The sequence below is a fragment of the Festucalex cinctus genome, chromosome 4 (assembly GCF_051991245.1).
Source record: "Festucalex cinctus isolate MCC-2025b chromosome 4, RoL_Fcin_1.0, whole genome shotgun sequence".
Lineage (NCBI taxonomy): Eukaryota > Metazoa > Chordata > Actinopteri > Syngnathiformes > Syngnathidae > Festucalex > Festucalex cinctus.
Window position 1 is genome coordinate 3957847 of NC_135414.1, and position 18534 is coordinate 3976380.

The following is an 18534-nucleotide window of genomic DNA, read 5'->3' on the forward strand; positions in this document are numbered from 1 at the left end:
AAGTCACAAATTAGTGTAATAAATCGGCATGGGTTCACTGATTTGAATGCGTGAACACATAGTGTTAATATATATATATATATATATATATATATATATAAACGAACTGTAAACACTGGGCCACTTGACTGGGTGCTTTATTTTTTATTTTTTATTTATTTATTTTTATTTATTTTTTTTAAAGAGAGAGCTCAGATTTGTGCATTCGGTAGTCTTACCGATTCAACGTCTTATCATCATCATTGCTCTCTCTCTTTTTTTTTTTCCACATGTATGTATGAGTGCATGCGTGCGCGTGCGTGCGTGCAAATACATGTAAATTTATACTCATTAATTCACCTAAAACCTAATAAAAATCCCATTACCTTAACCGGATACTTCAGAGTCTCGCGCCAGAATTGAGACTGTCAGGAAACCAGAGAAAAAGTCAGACTGCCATTCTTACATGTGGCTTTTGCGACAGTTCTACCATGCAAGAGTCACAAATGCGTGTGGCGATTTGCCAATGTGTGTGTGGAGTTTTTTGGCTCCAACCACCAGGGGACGCTAGCGTCAATATTTTTATTGTTGGTTGCAATCTTGACTAGTCACTAGCCCATAGAAACCGTTTTTTGTTTTTTGTTTTTTTGTTTTTTGTCTTTAGGAGACCAATTGCCTCAGATTCCTGTTTTTGCAGAGGAAATTTATTTTACTATAATATCCACAGACTTAGTTATGAACATGCCATTCATAAATCTGTGATCCAATCTGAGCGAGATGACCCTGTCACGGTGGGGGTGTGGTGGATGGACCCTGAGGCGGAGAAAACAGGCAGGTGGAGTAATGACCGTAATTATAATAACTTTATTGACTGGCTGAAACGTGGATAGACTTGGCATAACGAACGGGGCAGAACTGGCGTGATGAACCTGGACAGATGAGGCATGATGACTGACTTGGCGTGGACTGATGCGGAGACTTGGCGTGGACTGATGCGGAGACTTACTGATGCGGAGACTTGGCGTGGACTGATGCGGAGACTTGGCGTGACGTGATGCTGATACTTGGCGTGGCGTGATGCTGATACTTGCCGTGGATGACTTGGAAGACTTGGCGTGGCGTAGATGACTTGGAAGACTTGAATTCAACACTCAACATACAGCATGCAGCAACCAGACTAGACAAAAAGCACTTCACCAACAAAAGGACAACATGCAATGTATAACATTCAACGTATAATGCTCCCACACCCGCGTAAAACAAACACCACTCCCTTATACCAACACTAATGAGTCAATAACCTTGGAAACACAGCAGGCAGAAGGCACTAATTAGGTCACACAAACGGGGAGGGGAGACACACACAGGTGGACAAGGTTAACAGTGAGGAGACTAGGGGAGACAAAACTGGACAAAAGACAACACAAACACCCAAAACCAAACTAAAACCCAACCACCCAAAACCGAAACATGACAGACCCGAAAGTACTTGGAGGATCGGAGCGTTGGCATTCTACAAATGCTGAGGAAAGGTTGCTTCGTTCTCATGATGTTTTTCCTTGATTTTTGGAATCACTCTGATTATGATGGGTGACTACCGATACCAGGTATCGGTGCCAATACCAGTCTTATTTTAACGTATCGGTATCTGCGGCGGTGACTGATACCAATGTGATTTTTGTCACAAGTGGATAGCCAGCGAGGCCAAGAAATTACGTTTAAATCATAAGCAAAAGTGTGTCTCCATACAAATGGAGACACATTTCTATTATTTATTCCAAAGTTCATGTTCATTTATTCTAATGGTCATGCTGCTGGTAACGCTGTGAATTTCTCCACTGTTGGATAAATAAAGGTGTATCTTCATATAAAAAAATAGGGAATTACGGCGAAGGCATGAATTTTGGGAATGAAAAAAAATCGAAGCACCCAGGGCGTGAATATTCGTAATATTTTGACATTGGAAGGGGTTTTGAAATAATGTAAATATGTAATGTTGAATCTGCCATTGGGAATGAATGGCTTATTAGGATTCAAAATAGGGAATTGTGTGTAAGGCGTGAATTTTAGGGTACATAATGATGTCGCAAATGTGTATTGGTGTGTTAAATGGTAGGGGCATGTTGGGGGTGGAAAGTGCGATACTTCCATTTGGCAAACCTGAATACCAACATAATCTAATAATGCCATTATGTTTTGCAACTGTGATGAGAATGGATTTTATGGTTCAAAAATGCAAAACACAAACTTTTTTTTAAACATTTTTCTCAGATATTATACTTGTCATTACTGCGACTTGAACGTTTATTATGATGATGATTATTATTGAAAACAACTAATGGAGTACAACTAACAAAGTACAACTAATGGAGAGAGTTAACATATGTGACGGGCTGCCGACTCATTGACACATACTGTACATTAACAATACAACAATAATAAATAAATAAATTCCTCTATTGGTTGTAGCTTTACATTCTTTTAACATTTATTATCTGTGTCTGCAGTGGAGGAACGTTTCCAGATGATGATGGTTCTCGTCAGCAGGTGAAGAATTCTCTGTTTGTGGGGGAAAGTGAAAATCATGGAATGCCACTCCCTGGTAACAGTATCTGGGGCCCAGGGGCTGACATCAGTGGCAGGACTCTCCCGCGAGGCATGTAAGTGAAAGTGAAAAACTCTTCATCACACGACAATCTTTTTTCAGACACCAAATCACAAAGTGGATGGAGATGAGATTCCATCGCAAATTCTTTAAAAGAAAATCTGTTTCAACTTGGAAACTATTCAACAAACTTGCCCTGGTGCCAAAGTTTTCATGCATATATTATTGAGTTCTGTTAGTCTTTAAACCACCCATGTCATTTAACAGGCTTAAATGTAAAAAGTAGATTAAAACGTTCACTATTAATTTATTACCACATTTATGCCAGGGATGTTATACTTTTGTTTGTAGGATGTACCCCCACACTTTATTGCTTGCTACTGGATAGCCAAGTAGGGAGCAAAAATGTGAGGGGCCGTGCTCGCTTTGCTGGGCCGCAGTCGACGGCTCCGCTCTTTGGTGGCGGTCCTTATGCATTCCAGATCCATCATACCAGCATCTACTGAAATTCAAACAGAATTCAGCTCTCCCTCCCACTGCTCGTTGAATCAGTAGATGCTGGTGTCTGTGGATCTCACTCTGCTTCATCTATCCTTCCCCTCTTCCTCTCTTTAGTTTTTCCTCTGGTCTCTTGACATCTCCTTAATTTGTTGGAACCTAGAGGTTCCTGGGGGTGGTGTAAGACTCCGGTTTTGTAACCATATGGATGGCAGGAGGTGTTTAGTTGGTGCTGGATTTCACTTTGGTTTATCTTTCTTTTCTTTGACCTTTCCTCTGGTTTCTTGACCTTCTGAACTTCACGACTCTGAAGTATCTGGTTAAGGTGAAGGGTAGTGGGATTTTTATTAGGTTTTAGGTGAATTAATGAGTACAAATGTACACCTATTCACACGCACGCACACACTATAATTGTATAATGTTCTGTTATATTTGAACACAAATTGGCCATGGTTTTGTGTCTGTGCAGTGATTTTCCAATCCGGGGCATGCAGATCTACGATGGGCCCATCAATGTACAAAACTGTACGTTTCGTAAATACACAGCTCTGGAAGGACGCCACAGCAGTGCTTTTGGTTTTAGGCTCAACAACTCGTGGCAGAGCTGCCCCAACAATAACGTGACAGACATCATCTTCGACCATGTGCCTGTGAGTCAGAATTGTATGTTTAACTAGTTTATACAAATATTTGGCAGCATTAAACTATACAATAAGTATACATATATGTTTTGCCATCAGTAAAGTAGTAAAGTCAATTTTACGCAAACATTTTGTCTCAAATTGGCAGTTGTAAATTAAAATACAGAATTACATAAGTACATTAGGATTTTGAAATTGAATTGATTGTAAATATGTATTAGTACATTTCTGTACTGTATAGATTTTTTTGCTAAAAATTACTCACTCTGCCTCACATAGATCACATCACGTGTGTTTTTTGGGGAGCCAGGTCCATGGTTTAATAAGATGCAGATGGATGGGGACAAGACTACTATTTTCCATGACATTGATGGCTCAGTGAGTGAGTATCCCGGAGCTTATCTGGTTAAGGAAGACAACTGGCTGCTCCGTCACCCTGACTGCATTGATGTGCCTGACTGGAAGGCCGCCATCTGTAGTGGGCACTATGCACAGGTAGGTCACCAAAATGCCCCTATATCATTTTTTTACAAAAATAACCATTCTACCCACACGTCTGTCCAGTGACAGTATTAATTGTGGGAATGCTGGAAACACTTATGTTGTTTCTAACCTTTATTATTATTATACTTATTATTGTGGGAATGCTGAAAGCAGTTATTCGGATTCTTTAAACATATTGCGGGGCATTCCCACACGTTTTATTCTCCACACTTTTTTTGCCATTTAGTAACTCCCACATAATACTTCCGGTGTATTTTAATTTGTACAAATTTGTATTTATAATTTACACCGCTCAAATTTCAACTTGCTTCAAAAACTCACACCATCTTGGGAATATATCATCTGATTTCACAGTACTTAAAGTATTCGCACAATTTAATGCTAAAGATCAACTTTTCCCCATTCATTTTCAACGGGACTGATATTGAACTTTTTCAAGGTCCCACTTTCCACGTCCACTTCCATACATACAACTTCTCATTATTGCCAACTTTCTGATACTGCTCAGTGGCGCACTTGTTAAAAATGCATTGTCCAGTAACCAGGAGGTCGTGGGTTCGAATCCCATCTCCGACTGTACATCGCAAATGTATCCATGTCAATTATGCTAAGTGATTCCATGTATACCAACTATCTTAGTTCCACTTTTCCATCTAAATGAATGTCGAGTACTGCATGCCTAGGTGGCGCTATTGAGTGATTTTTTTTCTTTTTTTTTTCTATTGGATATAATTAGTTCCACTTTTCCATCTAAATGGATACTTACGGATAACATTTTTACATATAAATAGGCCATTAGGCATGATTTTCAACAAGCCAAGTTGGCTCACATATTAAATACTTGCGTGGCGTTACGGAGACATGCAAGTGCTTTGGTTCAAATTTCGCTTGGGAAATATTTTATTAGCATTCATCTTTCAGCATTCCCACAGAATTTCTGCAGAAATTTCACTTTGTGTAGTTATTATATTATTTTATTCTCCTCACTTTTTTGCCGTCAAACAACTCCCACACAATATTTCTGATTTACACCGTTCAAATTTCAACTTGCTTCAAAAATTCATGCATTCCTGGGAATATATCGTCTGATTCCACATTACTTTACAGTACTCGCACAATTTAACGTTAAAGATCAACTTTTCCTCATTAATTTTCAATGGGACTGACATTGAACATTTTCTAAGTCCCGCTTTCCACGCCCACTTCAATACATACAGCTGATCATCATTACCAGCTCTGATACTGCTCAGTGACGCAGTTGGGAGAGTGCATTGTCCAGTAACCAGGTTGCCGTGGGTTTGAATCCCCCCTCGGTCTGTACGTTGAAAATGTATCTATGCTAAGGGATATACATGTATGCCAACTGAATATCATATCAGGAAATGCATTATTATGTCATTGAAATGATTAGCTTGCAGTATATACTAACATATTCACTACAATTACCTACAATGTAAACAGGTTCTTCTACGGCTGAAGTAGTCCAGCAGTTAAGAGAAACGACTGTGATCAGTGTCCCTGGGTTCAAATCCCGCTTCGACAACACTTTAGTACAAATGCAATTCTGAACAATAGTCATTGTCAAATTATTTCACAGTCATTTCTTTAGATTTCATTCATCATTATGAAATTTTTATTCTGTTCTATATTCCAAATTCAACGCATCCTCAGTATATATCAGTGCTTCTCAATTATTCTGTCATGAACCCCCCCCCATCTCGCGAATGCTCAGTGCAAACATAACCCCGACACCACCGAGCGAATGCTCACTGGGCACACTATGCCAATAATGAGAGCGCCACTGCTCCCTAATGGAGTGGAGGTGCAATTGCACATTATCTAGGACAATAAAAAAAAAAAAAAAAAAAAAAAAAAAAAAAAAAAAAAATGCATGTCCCCCGAGGTCAAACGCTTGACTCCTTGATGGAGTCTCATTGTGCACATTGTCCATTCCTGTCCAGTCCAGCTAAATCCCTCAGTAGTAAACAGTAGCCCACGCCCCCTTATAAAGGCTTCACACAGCCACTTATCACGAGTGAAGAAGGGCATTTCTGTAATCATAGATATCCTCTTTAAAATAACGCACACACATGCAACAACATTGTCAGCATACTTTATTGAGCACAATTGTAGTTTCTATAAGTGCATATACTGTAAACTACGCTAAGCTAAACTATAACGTAGCTTTGCCGTCACTGGCAACACATTGAAGTTTAGGGTCATGCGTTGCACTTCACGCACCCATCCACAAGACAGATGTTTGATTGCCTCCAGTTATTTATATGCCTTTAGTTGTTCAAAGGTATACACACTCTTTGCATTTAAAAGGTAAGTTCACGGTGTCCATGTACATGACCAGTGGCTGGCGTGATCTTCCTCCTTCAATGTAGGGATCCCGGCGATCAGTCCAATTTTTGCATCGAAACGCTGGTGTTCTTTTGCCTGCAGGCTTTCCTGGTACAACGTGGACTTTTTCGTGCTTATTGCCGTCAATTTAGCCGTAATTGTTGTGAGCTGAAGGGTTGGATCCCAAAGCGCAGACACAAATAAGGTTTTAACTATTTATTCACATAACTTGACTAAACGAAAAACAACGAGAATGCTTCGAGAATCACGAGACGCCAAGCCCCCTTGGGCTGCGGAGAAGCACTCAGGAACAGGGTTAATCCGACAACACACACATTTCTCAGACAACTTAAATAGACAGTGAATCAATCTCATTGGTTGAGGTTAGACATGTGGGTACCAGCACTGACATGGAATTATCTGATTCACTGCTGACTGGCTCCTGACCATATAGAGATAAGAGTCTTGAGATCACATAGTATTAAACCAGCCAAAACCTGATGCTGGTTACATCAGTACAAAACAGACACTTGACCGCAACTTAACAGGTCATGGACTCAAACTTGACCCAGGCGTGAATCCAGACATGAGACAAGACCCCAAACAAACCTCCTGCATGACTCGAATCATGACAGTAATAATACTCGTCGTTTATACTATTGTCTAGGCTTCGCTTCGAGGACGATCCAGGCAATATGGTGGAAGGGCTGACTTGGTGGGAACTATTAGTTAATCCTTCCACATTCATCCAGCTTTTTCTGTCTGTCTTTCTATACAGTAGATATACCGTATAAAAAATGTGCATTTCAATTTGTCCATGGTTTTTCACTAACCCATGCAAATAGAGGGGTCCGCTGTATCCAAAATATTTTTTTTTCCTCATTAGCCTATCTGGAATTGAATTAACCCAAACGTAATACATATTACTCAAGTTGCATTATTTTACCATTATAGTACAGTACTTGGATTACATTGCTAACTAGATTTTTTTTAATCAGGTAACTGGAAACTGTATCAGAATACATTTGAAAATAAGTAACCCTTCCAACCCTGCTTATAACAATATAGCATAATGTGGTCATGTGACCATGCATAGATACAGGTAGATGCTGTCTTTTAAATATGCTGGATTGTGTTTTTCAAAATGCATCAAATTGATGTGTTAAAATGTGAAATATTCCAAAGGAGCATGCCCCCAGACACCCTTAGATGGTTTTCCAGAGTGATTTCCAAAACAAGCCAATGCAGGCATTATATAAAAAGATCTAAACTTCAATTTTGTTAAAAAAAAAAAATGTGAACAAAATTGAATCTAAACTTTCACAAGCTGAGGTTCGGTGTATGGATGGCATGAAGTGAACTGATAAAAGCGGTGCTGGTTTTTGAGTTATCGGCCGTCAGAACAAAACAAAAAAGGCCGATACCGATATTCATCAAAATGCTTTATATCGGCGAATGATAATCAGCCTGGCCGATACTAAGTCCATCCCTAATATGAGTTTGTTACCTACAGATCTACATCCAGACACGTAATCCTGCTAACCTGAACATGCACATTGTGAGAGATGAGTACCCTGACCGACCCCTGACATTAGAGGGTGCGTTGGGAAAGAGGAAGCACTACCAGCAGTTTCAACCAGTCATCACATTGTCAAAGGGGTATACCATCCATTGGGACCAAGCTGCACCTGCTGAGGTCACCATCTGGCTGATTAACTTCAACAAGTAAGTCAGTAGAGCCTCCAACATTATACACCGACACAACTATGAGGTACAACAGTTAAAAAAAAAAAGAAAAAAAAAAAGCATTTTATAGCATTTTTTTCTGAATAAACCTATATTCACATTTGCAGCCATCATATCTGAATAAAAAATACATGTTTAGGATGGATGTAAAGTATTGTGCAGTGCATTCATCATCATCAGTACACCCACTGCCAGAGTATCTTTTTGCACGTCAAACTCAAGGACCTTATATATATATATATATATATATATATATATATATATATATATATATATATAACCAACGCAATGGATGTTCTGAGCACATCAGCAACAGTTGCAGCCACATCTGATGCAACAAGCTATATTGTCTACCAAATACAAGGCATGAAAGTCACGATCCCCGTCACTTACTGTAACACATTGTCGCTTACTATACTAACTCAAAATATGTTCATGTAATATGCGTCATTGTATGATTATATGATACAGTAGTGATCGTAGGCTGATACTGAAGCTTCAGAGCAAACGTCGAAGCAATTACGTAAATTTCCATTGAAGCACTGCTTCAAAACACATGACAAACAACGTATGAATTGCTTCATTACCTTGAATGAACCACCCGACTGGTCCAATCGGATGATCATGTGGTCAGTCCTTTGAGCGGCGCTATCAATGTAGGTTTGATCCAAAGTGGAAACATTTCAAAACGCTAGTACGTGCCGGGAAACGTTTCTTGGGAGGAGTAATGTGCCGGCCTTGCGGCTTCAAAACGGGCTATTAAGATCAGTGGTTTTATCTCGTCCCTCTCGGCCGCCAGTAGGTGGTGCTTAAAAGCACGGAAATCCCCCATGCGCATGCGTCACTCGAGTAATAATCCCAAAAGAGGGACATGTACACCATGGCTCCCAACCCCCCGCGGGCCGGTCAAAACACTGATTTGCTTCTCCTGCCCCGCCCATCAAAGTGAATAGGTGTGTTTCCATTACCCTCAGTTTTGCGCAAAAGGCATGTTTCGCAAAAGTAAGCTGGTAATGGAAACACCGGATTTGCGAAAAAACTCTCAAATATCGCAAAAAAAGGTTTTGCGCTCTCATGGTTGGTTTTTGAGACGTATCGAAAAAGAAGTATTTCGCAAAAGTGTAATGGAAACACTTTTTGTACATTAGTAGTCATGTGACCAGTGTTGCCACAGTTACCTTGAAAAAGTAACTTAGTTACTTTACTGATTACTTGGTTTTAAAAGTAACTAAATTGCGTTACTGATTACTTGATTTTAAAAGTAACTAAGTTAGATTAAAAGTTACTTTTTTAGTTACTTTCAGCAGCTGCCGATAACACCATCTCAACATAAAAATAATGCAGTAGAAACGGAGTTCCAAATACTTTATTGAAAGTGCATTTTTAACATGAAAATAAAGTTTTTTTTTTATGAAAAACAAAATAGGCAGTCTCTCTTGACTTCTTGTAACGTAAATACTTTTTATAAAACAAAAAATAAAAATCTATCCAGGTTGAAAATGAAAATCCCCTAAATTCCTCTGTTTGTTTGTTCCGCTATTCCAGTGTGTACACATGTATCAGTTTAAATATTTATTAGTAGTTATTGACAGTTATAATTGTTTTTTGGTTTGTTTGTTTTTTCTCTTCAAAATAAGGATCAGGAAAACAAAAGGTTGATAATTTAATGTTAAATATAAATATTTAACCTTTAGACAGACACCAACACAATTAAACAGAATATTTGCACATTGTGAAGTATTTCAGAAACATAAATTTAAGACATGAAATAAACCTACCGTCCAGCCAAAAGAAATATGAAGCCACCTTATGGAACAATAAATCTATCAAACACATTTTAACCACTTAATATATGCAAAAATATTTCCAAAAGTTCATTTCCCTTTTTAATCAACAATTTTTGTATTTAACAATTGTTTTTTCTTTTGTCATCACTTTCATTTTTGGTTAATGTATGACATCTTTTTTTGTTTTTTTAATCTGAGACACGATGATGACCACAGAATCACTACTGTTTATATTTTGTTTTTTGGGCTGTCGTAATCGCGGGCACGTCTCAGTTCTCCTATCTGCTGCTCATGCTAGTTGTAGACATTGACAGGGAGCCACAAACTGAGAAATGAGATACTTGCAGTGTGCTTTTAGCTTAGCTGGTGTGTTGGTTGTGGGACATACCTGTGTCGTTTGAATCCATGCATTGGATCGTCACGGGAGTTATTCTTTTTGGCTCGCGCGCAGTACCAACGCCGGCCCGGGACATACAAGTGCACCGAGAGGACTCGATAGCCATGGGAAATACCGAGATGTACGGCACCGGCTTCTGCTAACTGTCTCCATTTGTATGTTGTCACTCGTTGCGCGCGCGCGCGCCGTGTCGCGAGCACGGAAACACGGAAGTAGCTTGAATGGTGATGCTACTGAAATGTAAACAAAACAAGTAGAGCACGGCGCAGAACTCTTGCTATTGTTATGAAAACCATAAAGCCTCACTCGCAACCGATACGGTCGTTTAGCTCCCCTTGACGAACGATGGTTCGGTCGAATCGTTTTTTTGTTCCACCCCTACTGAAAACGTAACTTGTCTGACATCACTCCCCCTGGCGAGAGGGCGGAGACGACCTCATCCCATAATGCTTCACGGACCAGTTGAGGATGGAAATAAATTATTTTTTTTACCACTTTTATGGTCCATAATGCACACTTTTTTTGTTGTGTTGTGTGCCTGTTGGTTAATACAACTAGTAGTAAAAGTATCATCACTTTTGTTTTGAATGTGCAAACCATTCATGACCAGACCATGGCTGAATTCAGTGTGGTGATCAATGACTTCTGCCTCATCTTCGTAGTTAGCAGTAGTTGTTTGTGACTGTTACAACAGTGAGATAGTTTGCATTCTTCATGAAAAATGTGGAGTAACGCATTGATTCTCTGGACAGTAACTTTAATCAGACTACTTTGTAGAATAAAGTAACGCGTTAGACTCTTAGTTACTTTAGAAAGCAACTTTTTTGAGTAACGCGTTACTAAGTAACGCGTTACCGGCAACACTGCATGTGACACCCGCCCGGTCACGGAGGAAAGGACTGTAACACGTTGTTTATGTATATTTTTTATTAAACTTGCAATTACTCTTTGCTTTGAGAATTATTAATTTCGGGTTTGTATTTTAGTTTTACATGCTGAAGTGATTCGTATCGGCTACTGCACGTCATGAGCATAATAAGAGAGAGAGGTGTAATCGAGCGAGCCGCCTTCGAAAAGTTGAAGGAGAGGAGAGCTTGAAATCGTGTCCTGCCATGTCTGGTTAATTTAGCAGGGAGTATGCCAGAAAACATCAGAAACTTTTAACAATTTGTAACCCGCCTTTTACCCAGCTTCTGCATGGGAACAACATTTTAGATAGCGGGTGAATTTCTGCTTGACTTGCAGAGCGTGCCTACTTGCTAGGGATGGTACGGTTTTTCGTATCCTCTCCTAGCTTAGGTTGCCTCACAACTTGCCGAGCGTTGCTTGGACTTTGAAGGTTTTGAATACAACTGGCTAGTGATGGTACGGTTGTTTCGGATCCTCTGCTCGCTGGTATTGCCTCAGAACTTATGCGGCTCCTGCAGTGGGGCATCAGCTGCCTTGATGTTGTTTGCTAGCCTGGATATTGTTTGCCATACCAACTGCTAGCTTATGACACCACAAACATGCACATGCATATTTGTTTGATTGCTTTGTGGTTTGGTTTTGTTCTATTTGTAAAGTGGCTAGGTGCTAGGCTAGGGACCGCCTCCGTCTCCCACATGAGGTCTGCCGCTCTCTCACGTAAAGTATGCCCCTCTCCATGCGACTTCTGCTGCTCTCCATGCGTGGCACGTTGTTTTGTTCCGTTGATGAAGAGGCTAGGTGCAGCCTCCTCTCCCACTGCTCGGGATGTTGACGCCACATCCTTGGACGCTCGGCCGTCCTCACAGAAGGGGACGTTCTTCACTTCGTCTCCCTCTTCCATGCCGACAGGAGGCGGCCTTCCGTCCTCTTTCTGCAACGACGGGGCACACTAATGTCCCTGATGGCGTTTATTGCAACGGTGACTGTTTCGTCTCCACCTGCTGCTGAGTTGTGGACGGCGTCTCAGCGGGTCTGGTGGCTTCATGGTTGCTCCGTGTACCACATCAATCATCAGGATGTTCCGTCATCATCCCTGTTGATACGGAGGTGGTGAGCGACGTATGGAGTCGCTTCGGCAAGGTTCTCTTGGCCTCCGAGGAGTCCCTCATTCGTCTGATCCTTAGCTTCTTCTAGCCATTGGTAAGCCATGCATGAGTACTGGCAAGAATATAATAAATTGCGTTCATGTGACTGAGGGGTGAGGCGTCGCTCGAAGTTAGCAAGTGAACAGAATAGCTCTTACCGGCTTTCGCTTCGTCTTCGCAGACGTGTCTTCACTTCACTCGGGAGTCATCTGCATCACTCCACTCTTCAAAATGCCTTGTAGTGACCCCGTGAGCTGCATGACTTCAATCTGGTCTGGAAGCAGCGCTCGCCAGCGCTTGATCTTTGTAGGTGACCTACTTGTAGCTTGACCACCATTGTAACCCGGCAGGAGTGCTCACCAACACGTAACGTCATTGAACTTTGCAGCGTCTGCCTTGATCGCTGTTATCTTGAAAAGATGACGATCTTCTTTTTTCCGGCTTTGTTTTAAACAAACTCTCCTCCTGTGGTAGTTGTCGAAAAATATCAATTTGGCTTCGCTAATGCTGGATATGCCATGCTCGGCTCAACTCCACCCCCCACCCCCCTCCCCTTTTCTGTGTTGGGATGTACAGAACGAAACAACTGTTAACATGTCAAAAAGAAAAAAATGTTCGTGTCAAAGTTATGCTTGAAATACATTTTTTTTTTTTTACAAAAAGCTAATTTTCTCCATTTTCTAGTCAAAAACAGAAAAATTAGATAAACTTAGTGTTGTTCTATTGCCGATAACTAAAGAACGTTAGCAACATACTTTTTTTTTTTTTTTTTTTTTTTTTTTTTTTTTAATAAAAGAATTGGGTTTAAACTTTCTTTTGGTGGGGTTCCATGTCTATATACCCATAGAACAAAATATTCTGTGGGCTTTCAAAGATGAGTTAAAATCCTCAAAAATGGTTAGCAAGATGGAGCTCGTTTTTCGGAAATTGGCTGGCAGTGAATGAGTTAAACAACACTTAGGGACAACAGAATAACCAGAATAACATAAGCTATACACTTGCTAGTTGCTAATGCTACACAAGGAAAATGGTTTAATTCAGGGTACTTTCACAGCGTTGAAAACTTTGTTTTTCTTCGATCATGTTTTAAATGGAAAATAATCGGCCATTTGGCCCAATTGGCCGATTGTTTGAAGGCCAATAATCGGCCGATTATAATTGGTGGCCGATTAATTGGTCGGGCCCTCATAAAAATCATTGTCTATTATGAAAAGGAAATATTCAATAAAACCCGTTATCGTTCCAGCATGCCGCCTGTGGGACATTTGATATTTTTAGAACTAGCCAGGAGATGTACGTCACAGGGGGTTTCGTGCCTGGACATGTTATGCATCGTTCGAAAGCTGAGTTCCTGGAGATTTGAATAATGACCAGCATTTTGAGATAACAATAATATTGTCAAAGTTATTAACATCTTGTATCAGAAGGAATAAAGACCGTTTGAACTTCTGAAGAGGTCCACTTCCTCCACTTCCATTAGCTTCATTTAATTTCTTTTCTTCTTACGGTAGGATAGTTAAATAGACAGTGCTTTGATTCTGTATGTGTAACAATAGTGAAATAAATGCATGTTTTAGAAACTCGATTCCACCTAAGTCATAATGTAATTCATCCTCAATTTTGAGAGAAATTTGTAATGTGAAAAGAAAGTGTTTCCGGCCAGTCAGAGTAATTCAGTATTTGTGGACTGTATTCTTTTTTAAGTAACTGCAGAACATTAATTCTTTGAATTTGTCAATCATTTTTTATTACAGAATAGACTGGATCAATGTGGGTGTGTGTTACCCACAAGGCACCAACTTTGTTGTCATCTCAGACATTCACAATCGCCTGACCAAACAAACCCGCAAGACAGGAGTCTTCATGAAAACCATGCAGAAGGAGAAGATCAACCACTCACACCTGACCAGAAGCTATTACTACTGGGAGGAAGACACAGGGTCAGACTCACACACACACGCACACTCACAATTTTGGGTCTACATTTCTAATGGGGACATCTTATTGACGTAACGCCCAATTCACACTGAATGCATAATGCATGCGGAGCGGCATCCCTGCATTTGTGTCTGTGTCAATTCACACCAGCTGCAGTGCGGTGCATATACGGTGTGTATCTGATGTGGAGTTGCGGAAGGTTTCTGCAAGGTTTCTGTTATTTCTGGATTCCGCATGTGGATTTTCATGAAGCTGAAGAAATTACACGAGCCGAGCAGGAAGTCAGGCGGCGGCATCAAAGTAGATCCGGTATATTTCAAAATAAAGCCATTTGAAAACGTTTTTTTTTTTTTTTTAGAGGGAGGCCAGCTAACTACATAGCTTGGCATGAGTCGAACATTTAAAAGACAAAAAACAAGCTCAAAATACGATAAACATGACAAAATATCCATCCATCCATCTTCTTCTGCTTATCCGAGGTCGGGTCGCGGGGGCAGCAGCTTTAGGAGGGAAACCCAGACCTCCCTCTCCCCAGCCACTTCAACCAGCTCCTCCGGCGGGATCCCAAGGCATTCCCAAGCCAGCCGAGAGACATAGTCTCTCCAGCGTGTCCTGGGTCTTCCCCGGGGCCTCCCGCCGGTGGGACATGCCCGGAACACCCCTCCAGGGAGGCGTCCAGGAGGCATCAGAACCAGATGCCCGAGCCACCTCAGCTGGCTCCTCTCAACGCGGAGGAGCAGTGGCTCGACTCTGAGCCCCTCCCGGATGACCGAGCTTCTCACCCTATCTCTAAGGGAGAGCTCAGACACCCTGCGGAGGAAACTCATTTCGGCCGCTTGTATCCGGGATCTCGTTCTTTCAACTCAACTCAACTCAACTCAACTCAACTCAACTTTATTTATAAATCGCTTTAAGAACAGGCGTTGCTGTATACAAAGTGCTGTACATAAACATCAGTTTCGGTCACGACCCACAGCTCGTGGCCATGGTGAGGGTTGGAACGTAGATCGACCGGTAAATCGAGAGCTTCGCCTTTTGGCTCAGCTCTTTCTTCACCACGACGGACCGATACAGAGTCCGCATGACTGCAGGTGCTGCACCGATCCGCCTGTCGATCTCCCACTCCATCTTGCCCTCACTCGTGAACAAGACCCCAAGATACTTAAACTCCTCCACTTGGGGCAGGATCTCATCCCGACCCGGAGAGGATACGCCACCCATCCATCCATCCATTTTCTTGACCGCTTATTCCTCACAAGGGTCGCGGGGGTGCTGGCGCCTATCTCAGCTGGCTCTGGGCAGTAGGCGGGGGACACCCTGGACTGGTTGGCAGCCAATCGCAGGGCACACAGAGACGAACAACCATCCACACTCACAAACACACCTAGGGACAATTTGGAGCGCCCAATTAACCTGCCATGCATGTCTTTGGAATGTGGAAGGAGACCGGAGTACCCGGAGAAGACCCACGCGGGCACGGGGAGAACATGCAAACTCCACCCAGCAAGGCTGGAGCCTGGACTCAAACCGGAGTCCTCAGAACTGGGAGGCGGACGTGCTAACCACTCGATCACCGCGCCGCCCGGATACACCACCCTTTTCCTTTTTTTTTTTTTTTTTCACGTGTATGTGTGCGTTTGTGTGCGTGCGTGTGCGTGAGTGCAAATACTTGTAAATTTATACTCATTAATTCACCTGAAACCTAATAAAAATCCCATTACCCTTCACCTTAACCAGATACTTCGGAGTCTCGCCAGAGTCGTGAGGTTCAAACAGTCAGGAGACCAGAGAAAAGGTCAGGAAAGATAAATCAAAGTGAAATCCAGCACCAACCAAAAACTTCCTGCCTTCCCCATGGTTACAAAATCAAAGTCTTACGCCAACCCCAGAAGCCTCTAAATTCCAACAAATTAAAGAGATCTCAAGAGACCAGAGGAAAAACTAAAGAGAGGAAGGAAGGAAGGATCGATGAGGCAGAGATCCACAGAAACCAGTGCATCCAGTCCATCAAAGTGAAATCCAGCACCAACCAAACATCTCCTGCGTGGTTACAAAACCAGTCTTACGCCAACCCCAGAAACCTCTAAATTCCAACAAATTAAGGAGATCTCAAGTGACCAGAGGAAAAATTAAAGCAAAGTGAGATCCACAGACACCGGCACTCACTGATTCAACGAGCAGTGGGAGGGAGAGGCGAATTCTGTTTGAATTTCAGTAGATACTGGTGTGATAGATCTGGCATGCATAAGGACCGCCACCAAAGAAAGGAGCCGTCAACCGCGGCCCAGCAAAGCTCCCCTGAGCCGCGACACCACCCGGGCGGATACCGGTCGGCGAGCCAACCCAGACGCCCGGAACACCCCCGCCCCGGCCCGCACCCCCGAGCCCAACACCGCAGAACGAGGCCCGGCGGGCCCCCACAGCGCCCCACCGGTCCACCTTACCAGGGAGGCTGAGGAGTGTGATCCCTCTGTAGTTGGAACACACCACCCCGGTCTGCCAATTCAGAGGCACTGTCCCCGATGTCCACGCGATGTGATGCTGTAGAGGCGTGTCAACCACGACAGCCCCACAACATCCAGAGTCTTTAGGAACTCCGGGCGGATCTCGTCCACCCCCAGGGCCCTGCCACAGAGGAGCTTTCCAACCACCTCAGTGACTTCGACCCCAGAGATAGGAGAGCCCACCTCAGAGTCCCCAGACTCTGCTTCCTCAAAGGAACACGTGTCGGTGGAATTGAGGAGGTCTTCGAAGTAGTCCCCCCACCGATTCACGACGTCCCGAGTCGGGGTCAGCAACACCCCATCGCCACTATACACAGTGTTAATGGTGCACTGCTTTCCTCTCCTGAGACGCCGGATGGTGGACCAGAATTTCCTCGAAGCCGTCCGGAAGTCGTTTTCCATGGCCTCACCGAACTCCTCCCATGTCCGAGTTTTTGCCTCAGCAACCGCCGAAGCCGCGTTCCGCTTGGCCATCTGGTACCTGTCAGCTGCCTCCAGAGTCCCACAGGCCAAAAAGGCCCGATAGGTCTCCTTCTTCAGCTTGACGGCATCCCTTACCGCTGGTGTCCACCAGCGGGTTCGAGGGTGGCGCCGCGAGGCACCGACCACCTTTAGATTAGATTAGATTAGATTAGATTAGATTAGATTAGCCTTTATTGTCATTATACAAGTACAATGAAATGAAAGCTCTGCCATAAGTGCACACATGATACAGATAAAAATATATACAATAAAATAAATAGGTTAAAAAATAAAATAAAACCAATACTGTATAAAACCACTGTACATATTGCAATGTACAAATGTGCAAAAGCGCAAAAGTGCAATGCTAGTCCTTAAATGAGTCCAGGTCAGTTCTCAGTGCATCGTGGAGTTGAGTATGATGACAGCTTTTAAAAAGAAACTGTCCCTGAGTCTGTTTGTTTTTGCTGATATTGCTCTTTAGCGCCTACCAGAGGGCAGCAGGCTGAAGAAGTGGAAACCGGGGTGTGTATGGTCCTTGATGATTTTCCTTGCCCTGCCGAGACATCGGGAGTTGTAGATGGTAGTCAGTGGAGGTAGGGGGCAGGTGGTCATCCATCCATTTAATTGACCGCCTATTCCTCACAAGGGTCGCGGGGCTGCTGGAGCCTAACCATCAGTTGAAGTGCTTTGGTTACAACTACAATTAGCGCTGTTTAGAACCCTTTCGGCAGGGGCTCTGCAGCGCCGTTCATCTGGGGACTAGCGGGGCCGTGTCGTCACCTGTCATCTTGATTGGCTGACAGCAACGCAACATTTCCTTGTTTTACGTGGGGCAGGCAGAGGCTCCCGCCGGTCTTCGCCAAAGCCATAAAAATACAGTATATACAATAAATATAATGTTTTACAACAACGCTGAACTATATTTACAATTTAAAAGGTACTTCTGGATGTTAATGTTTGTGGTTTAAAAAAAAAATTGCGAATGCAAAGCGGTGGCTGGTGATGTGTTCCCATTCACTTGAATGAGAGCGGCAGAGGCAGAGCTCTCTATTCAGAAATACCTTCGTGAG

The 18534-nt window shown here is 42.5% G+C and overlaps 1 protein-coding gene across 1 annotated transcript in view; it reads left to right on the top strand.

Moving 5' to 3' along the window:
- Window positions 1–18534, top strand: part of LOC144017050 (cell migration-inducing and hyaluronan-binding protein-like) — a 161650-nt gene that overhangs the window by 130560 nt on the left and 12556 nt on the right. Inside the window, exons 19-23 of the mRNA XM_077518291.1 lie at window positions 2487–2639; window positions 3552–3732; window positions 4003–4218; window positions 8087–8298; window positions 14312–14497. Coding sequence (XP_077374417.1) covers window positions 2487–2639; window positions 3552–3732; window positions 4003–4218; window positions 8087–8298; window positions 14312–14497 — 948 coding nt within the window. The remainder of the gene's footprint in view (window positions 1–2486; window positions 2640–3551; window positions 3733–4002; window positions 4219–8086; window positions 8299–14311; window positions 14498–18534) is intronic.